Below are 13,520 nucleotides of genomic sequence, written 5' to 3' on the forward strand. Positions count from 1 at the left end.
GATCGAATCTTTCCTCATTAGAATCGGAAAATTAGGTTTTAAAAGGAATTAAGATTTCCATTCGTAACAAATTATTCGGCTGAAGAGACCCGCCTGACCGGGTCGAGTTATCCACAGCCAGTGGCCAATCACAGTACAATCATAATTACCATTAGATTCTTTGATGAAAATGTATGGAAATAGGAGAAGGCTCTAGATTCCGTAGTGTATTCCATATTCCATAGATTTAAGTTTATTTGAAAAGAGCAACCCCTAGAGTTTCTTGCTCGTTCTTCTCAAAGAAGTCAACACAGTGAATGAGCAGCTTTAAAAAATTACGTTTTCAAGTGTGGATTCAAACCAGAACATAAAATTCTACATTGTTATTTATATAATAATATTATTTTGCATAAATAGTAAACATTTTAAGTGTTATATAGATTTTAAGACTTTCGTGGTTATTCACTAAATGATTATCACTAGTATCAGGTTTCTTACCACGTTCAGTCCCATTGCTCACGTTGTTGCCAACATTTGGATGGAACACTATGAACACGCCGCCATTCTGTCAGCACCATCAACAATAAAATTATGGAAGAGGTATGTTGATGACGTATTTTGCATAATGGAAGGAAAGGAGCAACATATACAAAATTATTTAGCACGTCTTAACAACGCCCATAACAAAGTGAAGTTCACTTGTGAAATTGAGAAAAATCGCGCGCTTGCATTTTTGGATGTATTGGTCAAAGTCCGACAAGACGGTTCACTCGGTCATTCTGTGTACAGAAAACCAACTCACACGGACAAATATTTACATGCCACTTCACATCATCACCCAAAACACCTACATTCGGTCGTCAGGTCATTAGATCGTAGTCAATAGAGCTTATGATCTTTGTGATTCACACCACCTACCACAGGAACAGGAGCACGTTAAGACGGTTTTGCGACAGAATTGGTACCAAATAAAAACATTTAAACCAATACACAAAAGGAAGAAGCAAATTGACGTACAGAGACTACCAGTTTTTCTGCCCTATGTACAAGGGGTGACAAATAAAATAGCCAGGTCGCCTACCCGCCAGGTACCTATAGCATAAATGAATCTTTGACTTTGGCTTTAACTCTACTAGCAAATATTATCGAATCGGGAAAAACAAGTGGATCGATCGGGAAAAACAAGTGGATCGATCGGGAAAATCACCGAAGGGACTGATTTTGATAATACGTCCTACCAAACCAGACAGACAGATATGATGGTCCGATTTTTCTACGTTACTAAATGGCTAAATGTCAAGTCAAACAAATAATTTGGCACTTTCTGTTGTACTTTTGGCTAAATTCTAGCTCCGTATAAATATGCACCTGGATGTTGTTAAGTAAACATTTCATCGTTTGGAAGTTTCGTCTCATCAAAATATGCATTTCGAGTTGATACAAGGCCTTTGTATATAGTAGTTAGTCTAATTTGACATATTTGCGATAAAACTAGATTTTCAACAAAATTCGAAAAGTTATTTAACATATAAAAACACATTTATGCGTAGAATGATAAGAAAAAACATTTGGAATGCTTAAATACACTTTAAAACATCATCCATTTATAAATAAAGCCAAGCAGGCTGTCAGCCGCCATTCGACGGTATCACCCACTGCTAATTTAACAATAATGGTTAAGTTTGCGTTTGTTCTTTTGACCGCTGTCGTGGCAGTTCTGGCGAATCCAGACTTGCTGTACGACTTAGAAGACGCGGAAGAACATTTTCAAGAATTCATGGATTCGTACGGAAAGCTATATAATAGTTCAGAAGAAGAGGCATATAGATTTGAAATATTTAAGCAGTCACTTATAGAGTACAACAAACAAAATTTGAAAAATCCACTTGCTGACTTTGGTTAGAATTTGCCTTAGGATGTGTATGCGGTTCAGGGATAAGAATTTAATTTATTATACATATTGTATTTCACACCTTAACAGGGGTCCATGAGTATTCTGATTTATCTCCTGACGAATTCGGGAAACTCCGAACTGGTTACGTTCCACTTGGCGGCGATAATTGTACATTACAGGCGACACCTGAAGACAATCCGCCAGCCAGCTGGGATTGGCGCAATCATAACGCTGTAGGACTCGTTAAAAATCAGGGAGAATGTGGTGCCTGCTGGGCTTTCTCTGCAATTGGTAAGTCCAAAAGCTAAAAGGTTAATTAACATAGTAACGGGATTGGCACATACTTTGTGACATATCCATTGCTTAGGTTTTTTTCGAGTTTAATTTGGAAGAAACAAATATATTAAAGTTCCTTTAGGTTAATCAATCGTCACTTTATCCTCCTTTTTGACATTCACAACCTTCTCGCTCCTCTCGTCCCATCATCCAATACCACACATTATAATATCTCTTTGACACAGGAAATGAAACTGTTTTTCCGGATTTAAATCGAGTATATTTGTTTTTTCAAGCAAACCGACGTTTCGGGCCCTTTACAGGTCCCATGGTCACGGTTGACCGGTAAAGGGCCCGAAACGTCGGTTTGTTTGAAAAAATATATACGCGATTTAAATCCGGAAAAACAGTCTCATTTCCTATGTGTAACAATCGCGAAAACCTAAGAACTCGATATCTCTTTGACAGATCAATTCACGTTCTAAAGAACTTAAATCTAACACAATAGAAGAAAAGGTCTCTGGTACTGTTTGTATTCTCCAGGCCTTTGTTTAGCAGGTGCACACATTATTTTATTTACTATTTTTTCTCCAAAAGGTAATGTGGAGGGTCAATACGCCATTAAACATGGGAACATATTATCATTGTCTGAGAAGGAACTCCTCGATTGTGACACCAAAGCAAAGGGCTGCAGCGGCGGATCGACGGTTCGGGCTATCGAGTATGTTACCTATTCTTTCTCCCAAATCGGTTATACGCTGTAATTTCCAGTGTCGTCACCTAGAGATGTACACTAGCCTAATTTACGTTTTGTTAGCTATTTAAGAGCCATATAAAATACACTTTACTAAACCCGTTTAAACAAATTGATATGGTTCCTGATTCAGACAACAAGTTTCACTCACCAAACCAACCACCAAACTTAGTACCCCTAAAATTTTAATTAATTGGAGTCTAAAGATATCAAGCCAGTCAAAATGTTTTATCGCAGATTTCTCCAACAAGTTGGTGGAGTGGTGGCGGAAGAAGACTATCCTTACAGGCCTGTGCAAGAGAAATGCTCATTTGATAAGGGGAAGGTGAAGGTCCAAGTGACCGGGTGCGACATGTGGTACATCACGAACGAAGACGATATCAAAAAAGTTCTGCACAAACGCGGACCTTTGTCAGTTGGTGAGCGATACACAGTATATATAAGTCAGAAAATAAATATGAAACATGAGTCAAGCAATAACGGCCATCAAGAGGCACAGCACTCGCGAGAAACTGTTCTGGGATTAGAAAAAGTACAGAATATTTTTCTGATGAGTAAATTCAGTATTATCTCATTGTTTCGTTGTGCTACTTACAAAATATTCTTTAAAAATGAAATAATATTCTCATTTAAATAATTCGTTGAAAAAATATGTCATGTCACAACCTTATTCGGCAATTCCACAGAATTACTTAGCCGGTTTATATGCAGTTTGCGATCTCTTTCTCTTCTCTTAAGTTGCACTATTGCGCCAGAGTTGAATATTCAGTCGTAGATTTAATACGAATTGTAATTTTGTTTATATGTTAAACAGTTATCGACCCTACCGACATAAAAGGTTACCACGGGGGAGTCGTAAAGCAATGTCTTCATTATCCACAAACTACAGAAATACATGCAGTGCTATTGGTGGGGTATGGTTCTGGTAAGCATATTTGATATATCCGCATGTGAATCCTTCAACTTTGTATTAACCACAAATGACGCTTTTGCTGGTCGAATGGTCGGCAATAAAGATTCTTAGATTACCATCTACCGGCATAATTAATCTGTCATACTTCTTTATTATATTATAACTGCCCCCGTGGCCGAACGGTTACCATGCCGAACTGCCACGCAGAGGTCCCAGATTCGATTCCCGGGCCGGGAGAAATACTTGTATGGCCTACATTTATTTCTCTCGGAGTTTGGGTGTAACTTGTGGTTGTCTGTTTGTGTCCATGGCACCCGCGAGACAGGATTTCCCTAGTGCGGGGCTATTAGGTTGAGTGTGTGCGTTATTATTTATTATTTATTTATTGCCCTTTGAATAATTTTCCATATGACATTTGATTTGTCCGAATGTATTATTTTAATGTAACGGTACTTCTTCTTATGTCCTCCAGAGAATGGCGTAGACTACTGGGTATTAAAAAACTCATGGGGCACCAAATATGGCGAGAAAGGCTACTTCAAGGTGCCGCGAGGAGTTAACGCCTGCGGCATTATGGATTATCTACTGTGCAGTTCTACAGTAGCTTGAAGCGTTTTCGGTCAATACGTGTACCAATAAAGCAACGTTATGAAAAATGCTTTTTATTTTCAACACTTTTTAATTTGTAACATGTTATAATGGAACAGTACGGGCTTACAAATAATAAAACATTATTGTCAGGCGAAGACGGGAGAGCAATTTTGAAAAAGTGAAAAAAGGCGTTTGATCGCCGAAAAGAGCCTCGCTCTTAAAATAAGATTAGAAAAGAAATAATGTTTTCTAATTGTAATGCTTGAGACTTACTAGAAAAACGTTAAGTTTGATGAAGCCTAATACATATGACCTTTATAGTATATAATAATGGGTATAATCCCAATTGATCACAATTTTTTACATAAATCACATGATTTAAATCATGTCATTTTTAAAACAGATTGCCTTGATTTTTAAAGCAGACAGACATGACGTTAACTATGACAATATTAACGACACCCTCTCAAAGGCAACTGCCTCCGTGGCCGAACGGCTACCATGCTGGACTGCCACGCAGAGGGCCAAGGTTCAATTCCCGGGCCGGGAGAGATATTTGTATGGCCTACATTTATCTCTCGTGAGTTTGGGTGTAATTTGTGGTTGTCTATGTGTGTGTCCGTGGCACCCGCGACACAGGGTTTCCCTAGTGCGGGACTATGTTAAATGTGTGCGTTATAAAGGCAGAATGTTGGTTTAATGCTAAGAATTTATTGCTCAATGCCAAGAAGACAAAGTGTGTTACATTTGAATTACCTAATGTAAAATCGACTACTCAATCATAGAAATTAAAGGGGGAAGAGTTACATCTTGTTAATAAAGCTGTCTTTTTGGGAGTGACCTTAGATAGTAAACTTCAATGGATTCCAAATATATACATATCTTCCTTAGCCAGCAGATTAAGCTATGCTGCATACGCAGTCCGTAGAATACGTGAGCTCATAGATGTTGCTACCGCTAGACAAGTTTACTTTAGTTACTTCCAAAGTATAATGTCCTACTGGATTCTTAAGTGGGGTAAAGCGGCAGATGTACAAACCATATTTGTGTTGCAAAAACGAGCCATTCGTTCTGTGTACCGTTTTGGTTCTCGATTTTAAGGAGACTGGTATCATGACTGAAGGTATCCATAATATTAACCTTAGAACTTAGTCCACGCTCATGGTACCACGATTTCTTTTAACTAAGGTAAACGATTATTTTATGGGGAACTGTATACGTTTTTACAATAAGATTCGGGAGCTAAGATTACCATTTCTTAAGTTTAAAACTTACATTAAGAGTATTTTCATTGAAAATTCATATTACAAAATTGAAGAGTATATGTTAAATAAAGATGTATGGAAAAACAACATGAGTCTAGATTCTACACAAATATTATTCAAAATGTATTCTATAGGATTTAAGTTTCTTTGAAAAGAGCTACTACCTAATAACCATGAATGATTCAATGCAATTACATTATTTTCACATTTACAAATTGTTATTTGAACATTTTAAATATAAAAATGACATAAACGGCTATGTATTGGGTAGGGGACATAATAAAGTTCAAAAACGTTCACCTCGTAAGAAAGAATACAAAGAAAGACAATTTAGCATTCGCGGGCCAGGAGACATTTAAGTTTGGAAAGTAACTGAGTGTGTTTCATGCTAGCTTCAAATAAATTATAGATCCTGCATGTCCGAATAAAATAATGAAATTCCAAATTCTCTCCTTGGAGATGATCTGTGTCTAGCATGTAACGGGCAGTGAAGGTCCTTCAGTTTTAAGCTCTATTGAAAAGACGATCAGTTTTTTTAGAGAATTTGATTTAAGAGGTAGTTTGATGACAACAATGACAAAATGACGAGTAAAGCAAAAATGTTTGTGTCAAACACGATTGAAATGATGAAGAAGACTCAAGGCGGTAATGCTCATATTCGTCATCTACACACACTTGAGATTGCAAAAATTATGTCTGGAGCTGTACAGGACAACGGGAAATTGGTGTCTGGCATATAGCAGAATATTTTTTGACGAGTGTATGAAGGAAGATTAAACTGTTATAAGTACTTGTTAAACAAATAACACTCAGCCGAGTTTTACGTTTTGGTCGTCGTATTGCGAGTGGCATTAAGTTGAATTTAAATCTGTGATGATGGACGTGTATCTGTCAGTCGTACTATTATGTTCAAGTTAATATCCCGAATTGTTTTGTCCAAATTCATTTGGACAAAAACAATATTTATATACAGTCTTGTAGATATATAAGAGTCATGAAGCTATCTGAAATGGCTTAGGTTTTAACGGTTAGATTATGCTATCAAAAGCTATTGTGACGCAGGTCGGTTTATACCATTTATACTATAATTTCACATTTTTTCCTACAAAGTATTTGTAAGTTTATCCAGAACTTGGACGTAAAACTTGTCTGTTCCAAATTGAAAAAGTAAAAGATGTCGTCGATGATACCATACAAAACGGTTATATCATGTTTTTCTGTGCTTCTTTGGAACAGTGTATGTAATCCGAAGCCACTTCAAAACATTGGTTTGAAGTGGCTGTGAATGTGTTCCAGGCATTCAGCGAATTTCATTAACATCGGAAAATTACGTTTTAAAGGGAATTAATATTACATTCGCAACAAATTACTCGGCTGAAGAGACGCCCGCCTTACTGCATCGAGTTATCCACAGCCAGTGGCCAATCACTGTACAATCATAATTACCTACAGATTCTTTGATTTACTTCTATTAGCTAATATGAATACAGAAATATAAAATTCGCAAGATCAACAGGAAAGTAGACAAAATGGAAATTAGACGAATCGGGAAAACAAATGGACCGTTCGGGAAAAAACTGACGGAACTGATTTTGATATTACGTCGTACCAAACTGGCAAATGTACTCGGATTTTTCTAGGTTACCTAGTGCCTAAATGCCAGCTCAAATAAACGATTTGGCACTTTCTGTTGTACTTTTGACTAAATTCTAGCTTCGTATAAATAAATATACGTGAATATTGTTAAAATAGTAAAATTTTATCGTTTGGAAATTGTGCCTTATCAAAATATGCTGAACTTCTAGTTAAATTGAAAAATAATAATACCTTTGTAGATACTTAGTAGTTAGTCTTATCTCACATACTTGCGATAAAACTAGATTTTCAACAAAATTCGAAAAGTTATTTAACATATAAAAACGCATTTCTGCGTAGAGTGATAAGAAAAACATTTGGAATGCTTAAATGCACTTTAGAACACCATCCATTTATAAATAAAGCCAAGCAGGCTGTCAGCCGCCATTCAACGGTACCAGCCACTGCTAACCGAACAATAATGGTTACGTTTGCGTTTGTTCTTTTGACCGCTGTCGTGGCAGCTCTGGCGAATCCAGACTTGCTGTACGATTTAGAAGACGCGGAAGAACATTTTCAAGAATTCATGGATTTGTACGGAAAGCAATATAATAGTTCTGAAGAAAAGGCATATAGGTTCGAAATATTTAAGCAGTCTCTTATAAAGCACAACAAACAAAATTTGGATAATCCACTTGCTGACTTTGGTAAGAATTTGCGTTAGAATGTGTATGCGGTTCAGGGATAAGAATTTAATTTTTTATTTTTTATTTTTTTTTAATTTTTTTTTTATTTATTTGTGGCAACAAACAGTCATACATGAAATAGTAATTATTTACATATATTCCTCTTAAAATAGACCTATAGTGCCAGCAGATTATAAATAGATTATAATAAGAACGGCTGTAACATACATATCTTATAGAGTTATTTGTAATGATAACATTCGTGTTTTATGGGTTACTAGAGTTTTACATTAATATCATTAATTAATCTTTCTAAATTAAGTGAGCATGAGTAACAAAGTATAATATCATTGATTAAATATATAAGACAGAGTTTAACAAGCGATTACAAAATCATTAAATGTCATTTACAATTTGTAACATCAATTTTTTTTAAATTTACTAAGAGTGGTGTCAAAGAAATCAATATTAGAAAAAATTTTATTGTACATGTTGGTGGAACGGTAAATGAAGGAATTGCGTGTATATAATTTAGTAAATGGTGGGGGGACAAATAGTGGTCGTTTGCGAGAAGACCGCATAGGAAGGCGCACACGAGCAATGAAGCGTATCCTGCTTAGAAGCGCAGATGAATCAATTTCATTATTCAAAATTTTGTATAGCGAAACTAAGTCATTATAAGTACATACATATATTTAACACCCTAACAGGGATCCATGAGTATTCTGATTTATCTCCTGACGAATTCGGGAAACTCCGAACCGGTTACGTTCCACTTGGCGGCGATAATTGTAATTTACAGCGGACACCCGAAGACAATCCGCCAGCCAGCTGGGATTGGCGAAATTATAACGCTGTAGGACGTGTTAAAGCTCAGGGACAATGTGGTTCCTGCTGGACTTTCTCTGCAATTGGTAAGTCGAAAAGCCAAAAGGCTAACTAACATAATAAGGAATTAGCAAATAGTTTGTGACATATCCATTGCTTTGGTTATTTTTGGGTTTAATTTGGAACAAGCAATTATAATAAAATCCTTTAATCAATCGTCACTTTATCCTCCTTTTACACATTCATAACCTTCTCGCCTCTCGTCCCATCATCCAATACCCCACTTCATAATATCTGTTTGACAGTTCAATTCACAATAGAAGAAAGGGTCCCTAGAGTTGATTGTTTCTCCAGGCCTATGTTTAGCAGGTGCACACATTCTTTTTTATTTTTTTTTATTATATTTTTATGTTAAAGGTAATGTGGAGGGCCAATACGCCATTAAACATGGGAACATAATACATTTATCTGAGAAACAACTCCTCGATTGTGATACCGAAGCAGCCGGCTGCGATGGAGGATTGGCGAGTCAGGCTTTCACGTATGCTACCTACATATTCATGATTTCAACTATTCTTTCTCCCAAGTCAGTTATACATCGTAATTAATAAAATGGCAGCATTTATGCCACGCAAAGCGTAATAGGTTGTAGCTGCATCATACATCTATCTGTAGCGCACAGAGCTGACTCACACCGAATATAAAGATATTAAGTTTGCAAAATGTCTTATGGCAGATTTCTCCAACAAGTTGGTGGAGTGATGACGGAAAACGACTATCCTTACAGTCCTGTGCAAGAGAGATGCTCCTTTGATAAAAGGAAGGCGAGGGTTCAAGTGACCGGGTGCGACAAGTGGCGTTTCTCGAATGAGGAAGACATCAAAAAAGTGCTGCACAAACGCGGACCTTTGTCAGTCTGTGAGCGATACACGACGTATATAAAAAAATACATAAATAAATTTATTAGCCTGTAGGCACAATTGTATATGACATATGAAGATAAATAATGGAATATAAATCAATAACGTCAATCGCAGGGCACAGAATTTATGTATCTTCTTGTTGCGCGATTGCTAGTTAAAATAGTATTCATAAAAATATATAGTAATTTTCATTGCACAATTCATTTTTTATAACATCAAGTGACGGGACGAACGAGTCGTGCGCCTTATGGTGCTACACGCTTGTCCATAACAGTTGCAGTGCCACTCAGAGCTTTAAATCGCAAAGATCTGAGGGGCACTGCCACTGCGCCCGTCACCCTGAGACATAAGTTGTCAAGTCCCATGTGTCTGTAATTTCACCATCACCCTTATCCTTCAAAACCGGAACGCAGTAATGTTAACATTACTGCTTGGCGGCAGAAATAGGTAAAGTGGCAGTACTTCCATGGATGAACTCTTTCACAACGAGCTCTACTGTTGCTAAAAACATCATGTCATGTCACAAATTTTTTCAACGTCCTCGCCACCTCGTCATCTAATAACAAACATTCCAAGAGACACAATTGTATCCATCAAGTTTTATAGAAAGTAATTATACATATAATTATAAGAATTAATGTAATAATTATTTACGAACCCGTTTTACCCGCGATGAACGCAGAAGCTATTGGCATAAGAGATAGTGTGTTCGAATCCAGATGTAGAATGACTAGCGACGTTAGCGATTCCTATTGAATTTATCAAAAACGGTTCATAGATCTGTCAAAGTTTAGAGTCTTAGATTTCATAAAAATTGTAATTTTGTTTTTATGTTATACAGCTATCGATGCTACCGACCTGGGTGGTTACAATGGGAGACTCCTAACTAAATGCCGTCATTATCCAGGATCTCGCGCACTTCATGCAGTGCTATTGGTGGGCTATGGTTCTGGTAGGTTTAGTTGATAAATATCATAGTGAATACATGTTTAGCTACAACTTTGAATTTATCAATTGAGATAACATATTCTTAGATTACCATGTAGAGGTTTTTATTAGAATTAATCTGGCATACTTCTTAATTATGCTTTAAATAATTTTAATCTGTTTGTATTTGGTGTGTCCTCCAGACAATGGCGTCAACTACTGGGTATTCAAAAACTCGTGGGGCACCACATTTGGCGAGAACGGCTTCTTCAAGGCGCAGCGAGGAATCAACATCTGCGGCATGTTGGATTTCTATGTCTCCAGTTCTATAATTGCTTGAAGCGTTTTTGATCACTACCTGTACTAATAAATCGGCGTTATGAAAAATGCCACACATTTATTTTGAACACTTTTTAATTTACAAGAAGTTATAATGTGACCGTACGGGCTTGGATATAAACAAAACATTTTCAGGCGAAGACGGGAGATTAACTTTGATAAAGTTAAAGTAAAAGTTTGTATTCTTACTCGTAATCGTACTACAGAAACGTCAAATTTGATGAAACTTTATGCATATAGATATATAATAATATAAATAATTATGATTGCAACATGATTAGGTATATATAGACAATATTTTTTTTAGCAATTCCATGGAACCACTGCATACCTTGACAGTAATGGTGAAATTCGCGTTTGTTATTTTGACCCCTGTCGTGGCAGTTCTGGCGAATCCAGGCTTGCTGTACGATTTAAAAGGCCCGGAAGAACATTTTCAAGAATTCATATACTCGTATGGAAATCAATACAATAGTTTTGAAGAAGGGGCATGTAGGTTCGAAATAGAACATAAAGGGACTTCACGAAAAAAACTGAGCGAAATCTGTATATGTATCTGTATATCTATATATCTGTATAGACAGTGTAGAGAACAGATTTTCAAAGTAAAGCATTAAAGTAAACTAAGCCATGGAACTAGTTTCATGGCGAACTTAACACATTTAAGATTGATCCAAAGACCAGATATTTGCTTGTACGCGAGTAATCCCTAAAATATCACATTTTTTTCCTACAAAGTATTTGCAAGTTTATCTTACTTAGAACTTAGACGTAAAAACTTGTCAGCTCCAACTTAAAAAGTAAAAGATGTCGTCCGAGATACCACACAAACCGGTTATGTCACATCTGTCTGTGCTTCTTTGGAACAGAGGGTAACCTGAATCCAACCGGGGCGAAATATATGATCATGGCGCAAGATCTAAGTGAGTCTGTTGGACTCTCGTTTAGGTCTTGCGAGAATTTAATTCGCTAACAAAAGCCAATCTGGTGTCTGAACCAAGTTACTTTTCGTAGCCTACAGATGAATCGTAATCCGTATGAGAATGCCTATCCGTCCCTCATCCCGGTAGCCGCCTACACAGTCATAAAACTTTTTCACTTCCTACTTGTAGAAGTATCTCTATCGCATGTGCTCCTCTTACAATGTTATCAGATTTGATTTGACATAGTCTCTAGTTCTGTGGCCACAGCTAGGAACTCAATTAAAAAGTATTTTAGGTGCTGACTTTGCGATAAGTTTTGTTATGTATGTCTTCTCGATGACGTCGTAACTGGAACAAAAGCAATGGATCATGTGTAAAAACTATATTCTCCCGAGAATATAGTTTTTACACATGCCTCCTTACATTCCTCGTCGCCTTCTAGGGAAACAAAATTGCCATTTCGCGAATATTTACATAAAACGTTTTTCCATGCTAATATTAATAAATGTTGTAACTTGTTTACTTCATTCATATTCTGAAAATTCGCAGAACTTGAGTATTTATGCAAAGTATTGGCACATCATAATTCTTTCGTTACTTTTGATAAACAACGAATTTTTTTTCGTTTATGATTACTTGATGTCGTCAAACAATATAAAAGCACGTCGTAAAATAAATCACTTAGACCTACTTGGTTGGATACTAAGTAGTCATAAGTATACGTATTTTTTATTACCAAAGATGGCAAAAGTCACTTTCGTTATTTTAACTGCCATCGTGGCTGTTCTGGCTAGACCAGATGTTCAGTACGACTTAACAAGAGCTGAACACTATTTCGAAGATTTTATATTAGAACATGGAAAGCAATATATTAGTGTTGAAGAAAAAACCAACAGGTTTGAAGTATTCAAGAACTCACTCAAGAATTACAATAAACTAAATATCGAAAATCCACTTGCAGTGTTTGGTAAGAAGGAAACCTCAAGATTTGTTTTCTATAAAGGCTATGGTAAGGCTTTAAATTTTGCTATATTTTTAGGTATCCATGAGTATTCTGACTGGACTTTAGAAGAAGTTAGTTCCAAAGAAGCACAGACAAACGTGACATAAACGGTTTGTGTGGTATCTCGGACGACATCTTTTACTTTTTAAGTTGGAGCTGACAAGTTTTTACGTCTAAGTTCTAAGTAAGATAAACTTACAAATACTTTGTAGGAAAAAATGTGAAATTTTATTAGGGATTACTCGCGTACAAGCTCACCACAAATATCTGGTCTTTGGATCAATCTTAAATGTGTTAAGTTCGCCTAAAACTAGTTCCATGGCTTAGTTTACTTTAATGCTTTACTTTGAAAATCTGTTATCTACACTATCTATACAGATATATAGATATATAGATACATACACAGATTTCGCTCCGTTTTTTTCGTGAAGTCCTTTTATGTTCTATTTCGAACCTACATGCCCCTTCTTCAAAACTATTGTATTGATTTCCATACGACTACATGAATTCTTGAAAATGCTCTTCCGGGTCTTCTAAATCGTATAGCAAGTCCGGATTCGCCAGAACTGCCACGACAGGGGTCAAAATAACAAATGCGAATTTCACCATTACTGTCAAGGTATGCAGTGGTTCCATGGAATTGC

General features: G+C 36.4%; 2 protein-coding genes across 2 annotated transcripts; both read left to right on the forward strand.

The window, feature by feature from the left end:
* Positions 1–1,612: 1,612 nt before the first annotated feature.
* Positions 1,613–4,425, forward strand: LOC113232353 (ervatamin-B-like). Its single transcript, XM_026467030.1, has 6 exons — positions 1,613–1,877; positions 1,961–2,164; positions 2,747–2,870; positions 3,141–3,322; positions 3,718–3,828; positions 4,289–4,425. Exons 1-6 carry the CDS (start codon positions 1,652–1,654, stop codon positions 4,423–4,425), a joined length of 984 nt encoding a protein of 327 aa, XP_026322815.1. The 5' UTR covers positions 1,613–1,651.
* A 3,249-nt stretch (positions 4,426–7,674) lies between these two features.
* On the forward strand, positions 7,675–10,964 carry LOC113232352 (ervatamin-B-like). Its single transcript, XM_026467029.1, has 6 exons — positions 7,675–7,954; positions 8,644–8,847; positions 9,179–9,302; positions 9,498–9,679; positions 10,526–10,636; positions 10,815–10,964. The coding sequence occupies exons 1-6, from the start codon at positions 7,729–7,731 to the stop codon at positions 10,949–10,951; spliced, it is 984 nt and encodes a 327-aa protein (XP_026322814.1). The 5' UTR covers positions 7,675–7,728; the 3' UTR covers positions 10,952–10,964.
* Positions 10,965–13,520: the final 2,556 nt, after the last annotated feature.

This window comes from Hyposmocoma kahamanoa, unplaced genomic scaffold (assembly GCF_003589595.1).
Source record: "Hyposmocoma kahamanoa isolate Upper Pololo Valley unplaced genomic scaffold, ASM358959v1 74785, whole genome shotgun sequence".
NCBI classification, from domain to species: Eukaryota; Metazoa; Arthropoda; class Insecta; order Lepidoptera; family Cosmopterigidae; genus Hyposmocoma; species Hyposmocoma kahamanoa.

Coding starts and splice junctions, on each gene's coding strand:
- LOC113232353 (XM_026467030.1), top strand. CDS start 1,652: ATGGTTAAGTTTGCGTTTGTTCTTTTGACCGCTGTCGTGGCAGTTCTG. Junction 1,878..1,960: donor AAATCCACTTGCTGACTTTG/GTTAGAATTTGC, acceptor ACACCTTAACAG/GGGTCCATGAGTATTCTGAT. Junction 2,165..2,746: donor CTGGGCTTTCTCTGCAATTG/GTAAGTCCAAAA, acceptor TTTCTCCAAAAG/GTAATGTGGAGGGTCAATAC.
- LOC113232352 (XM_026467029.1), top strand. CDS start 7,729: ATGGTTACGTTTGCGTTTGTTCTTTTGACCGCTGTCGTGGCAGCTCTG. Junction 7,955..8,643: donor TAATCCACTTGCTGACTTTG/GTAAGAATTTGC, acceptor ACACCCTAACAG/GGATCCATGAGTATTCTGAT. Junction 8,848..9,178: donor CTGGACTTTCTCTGCAATTG/GTAAGTCGAAAA, acceptor TTTATGTTAAAG/GTAATGTGGAGGGCCAATAC.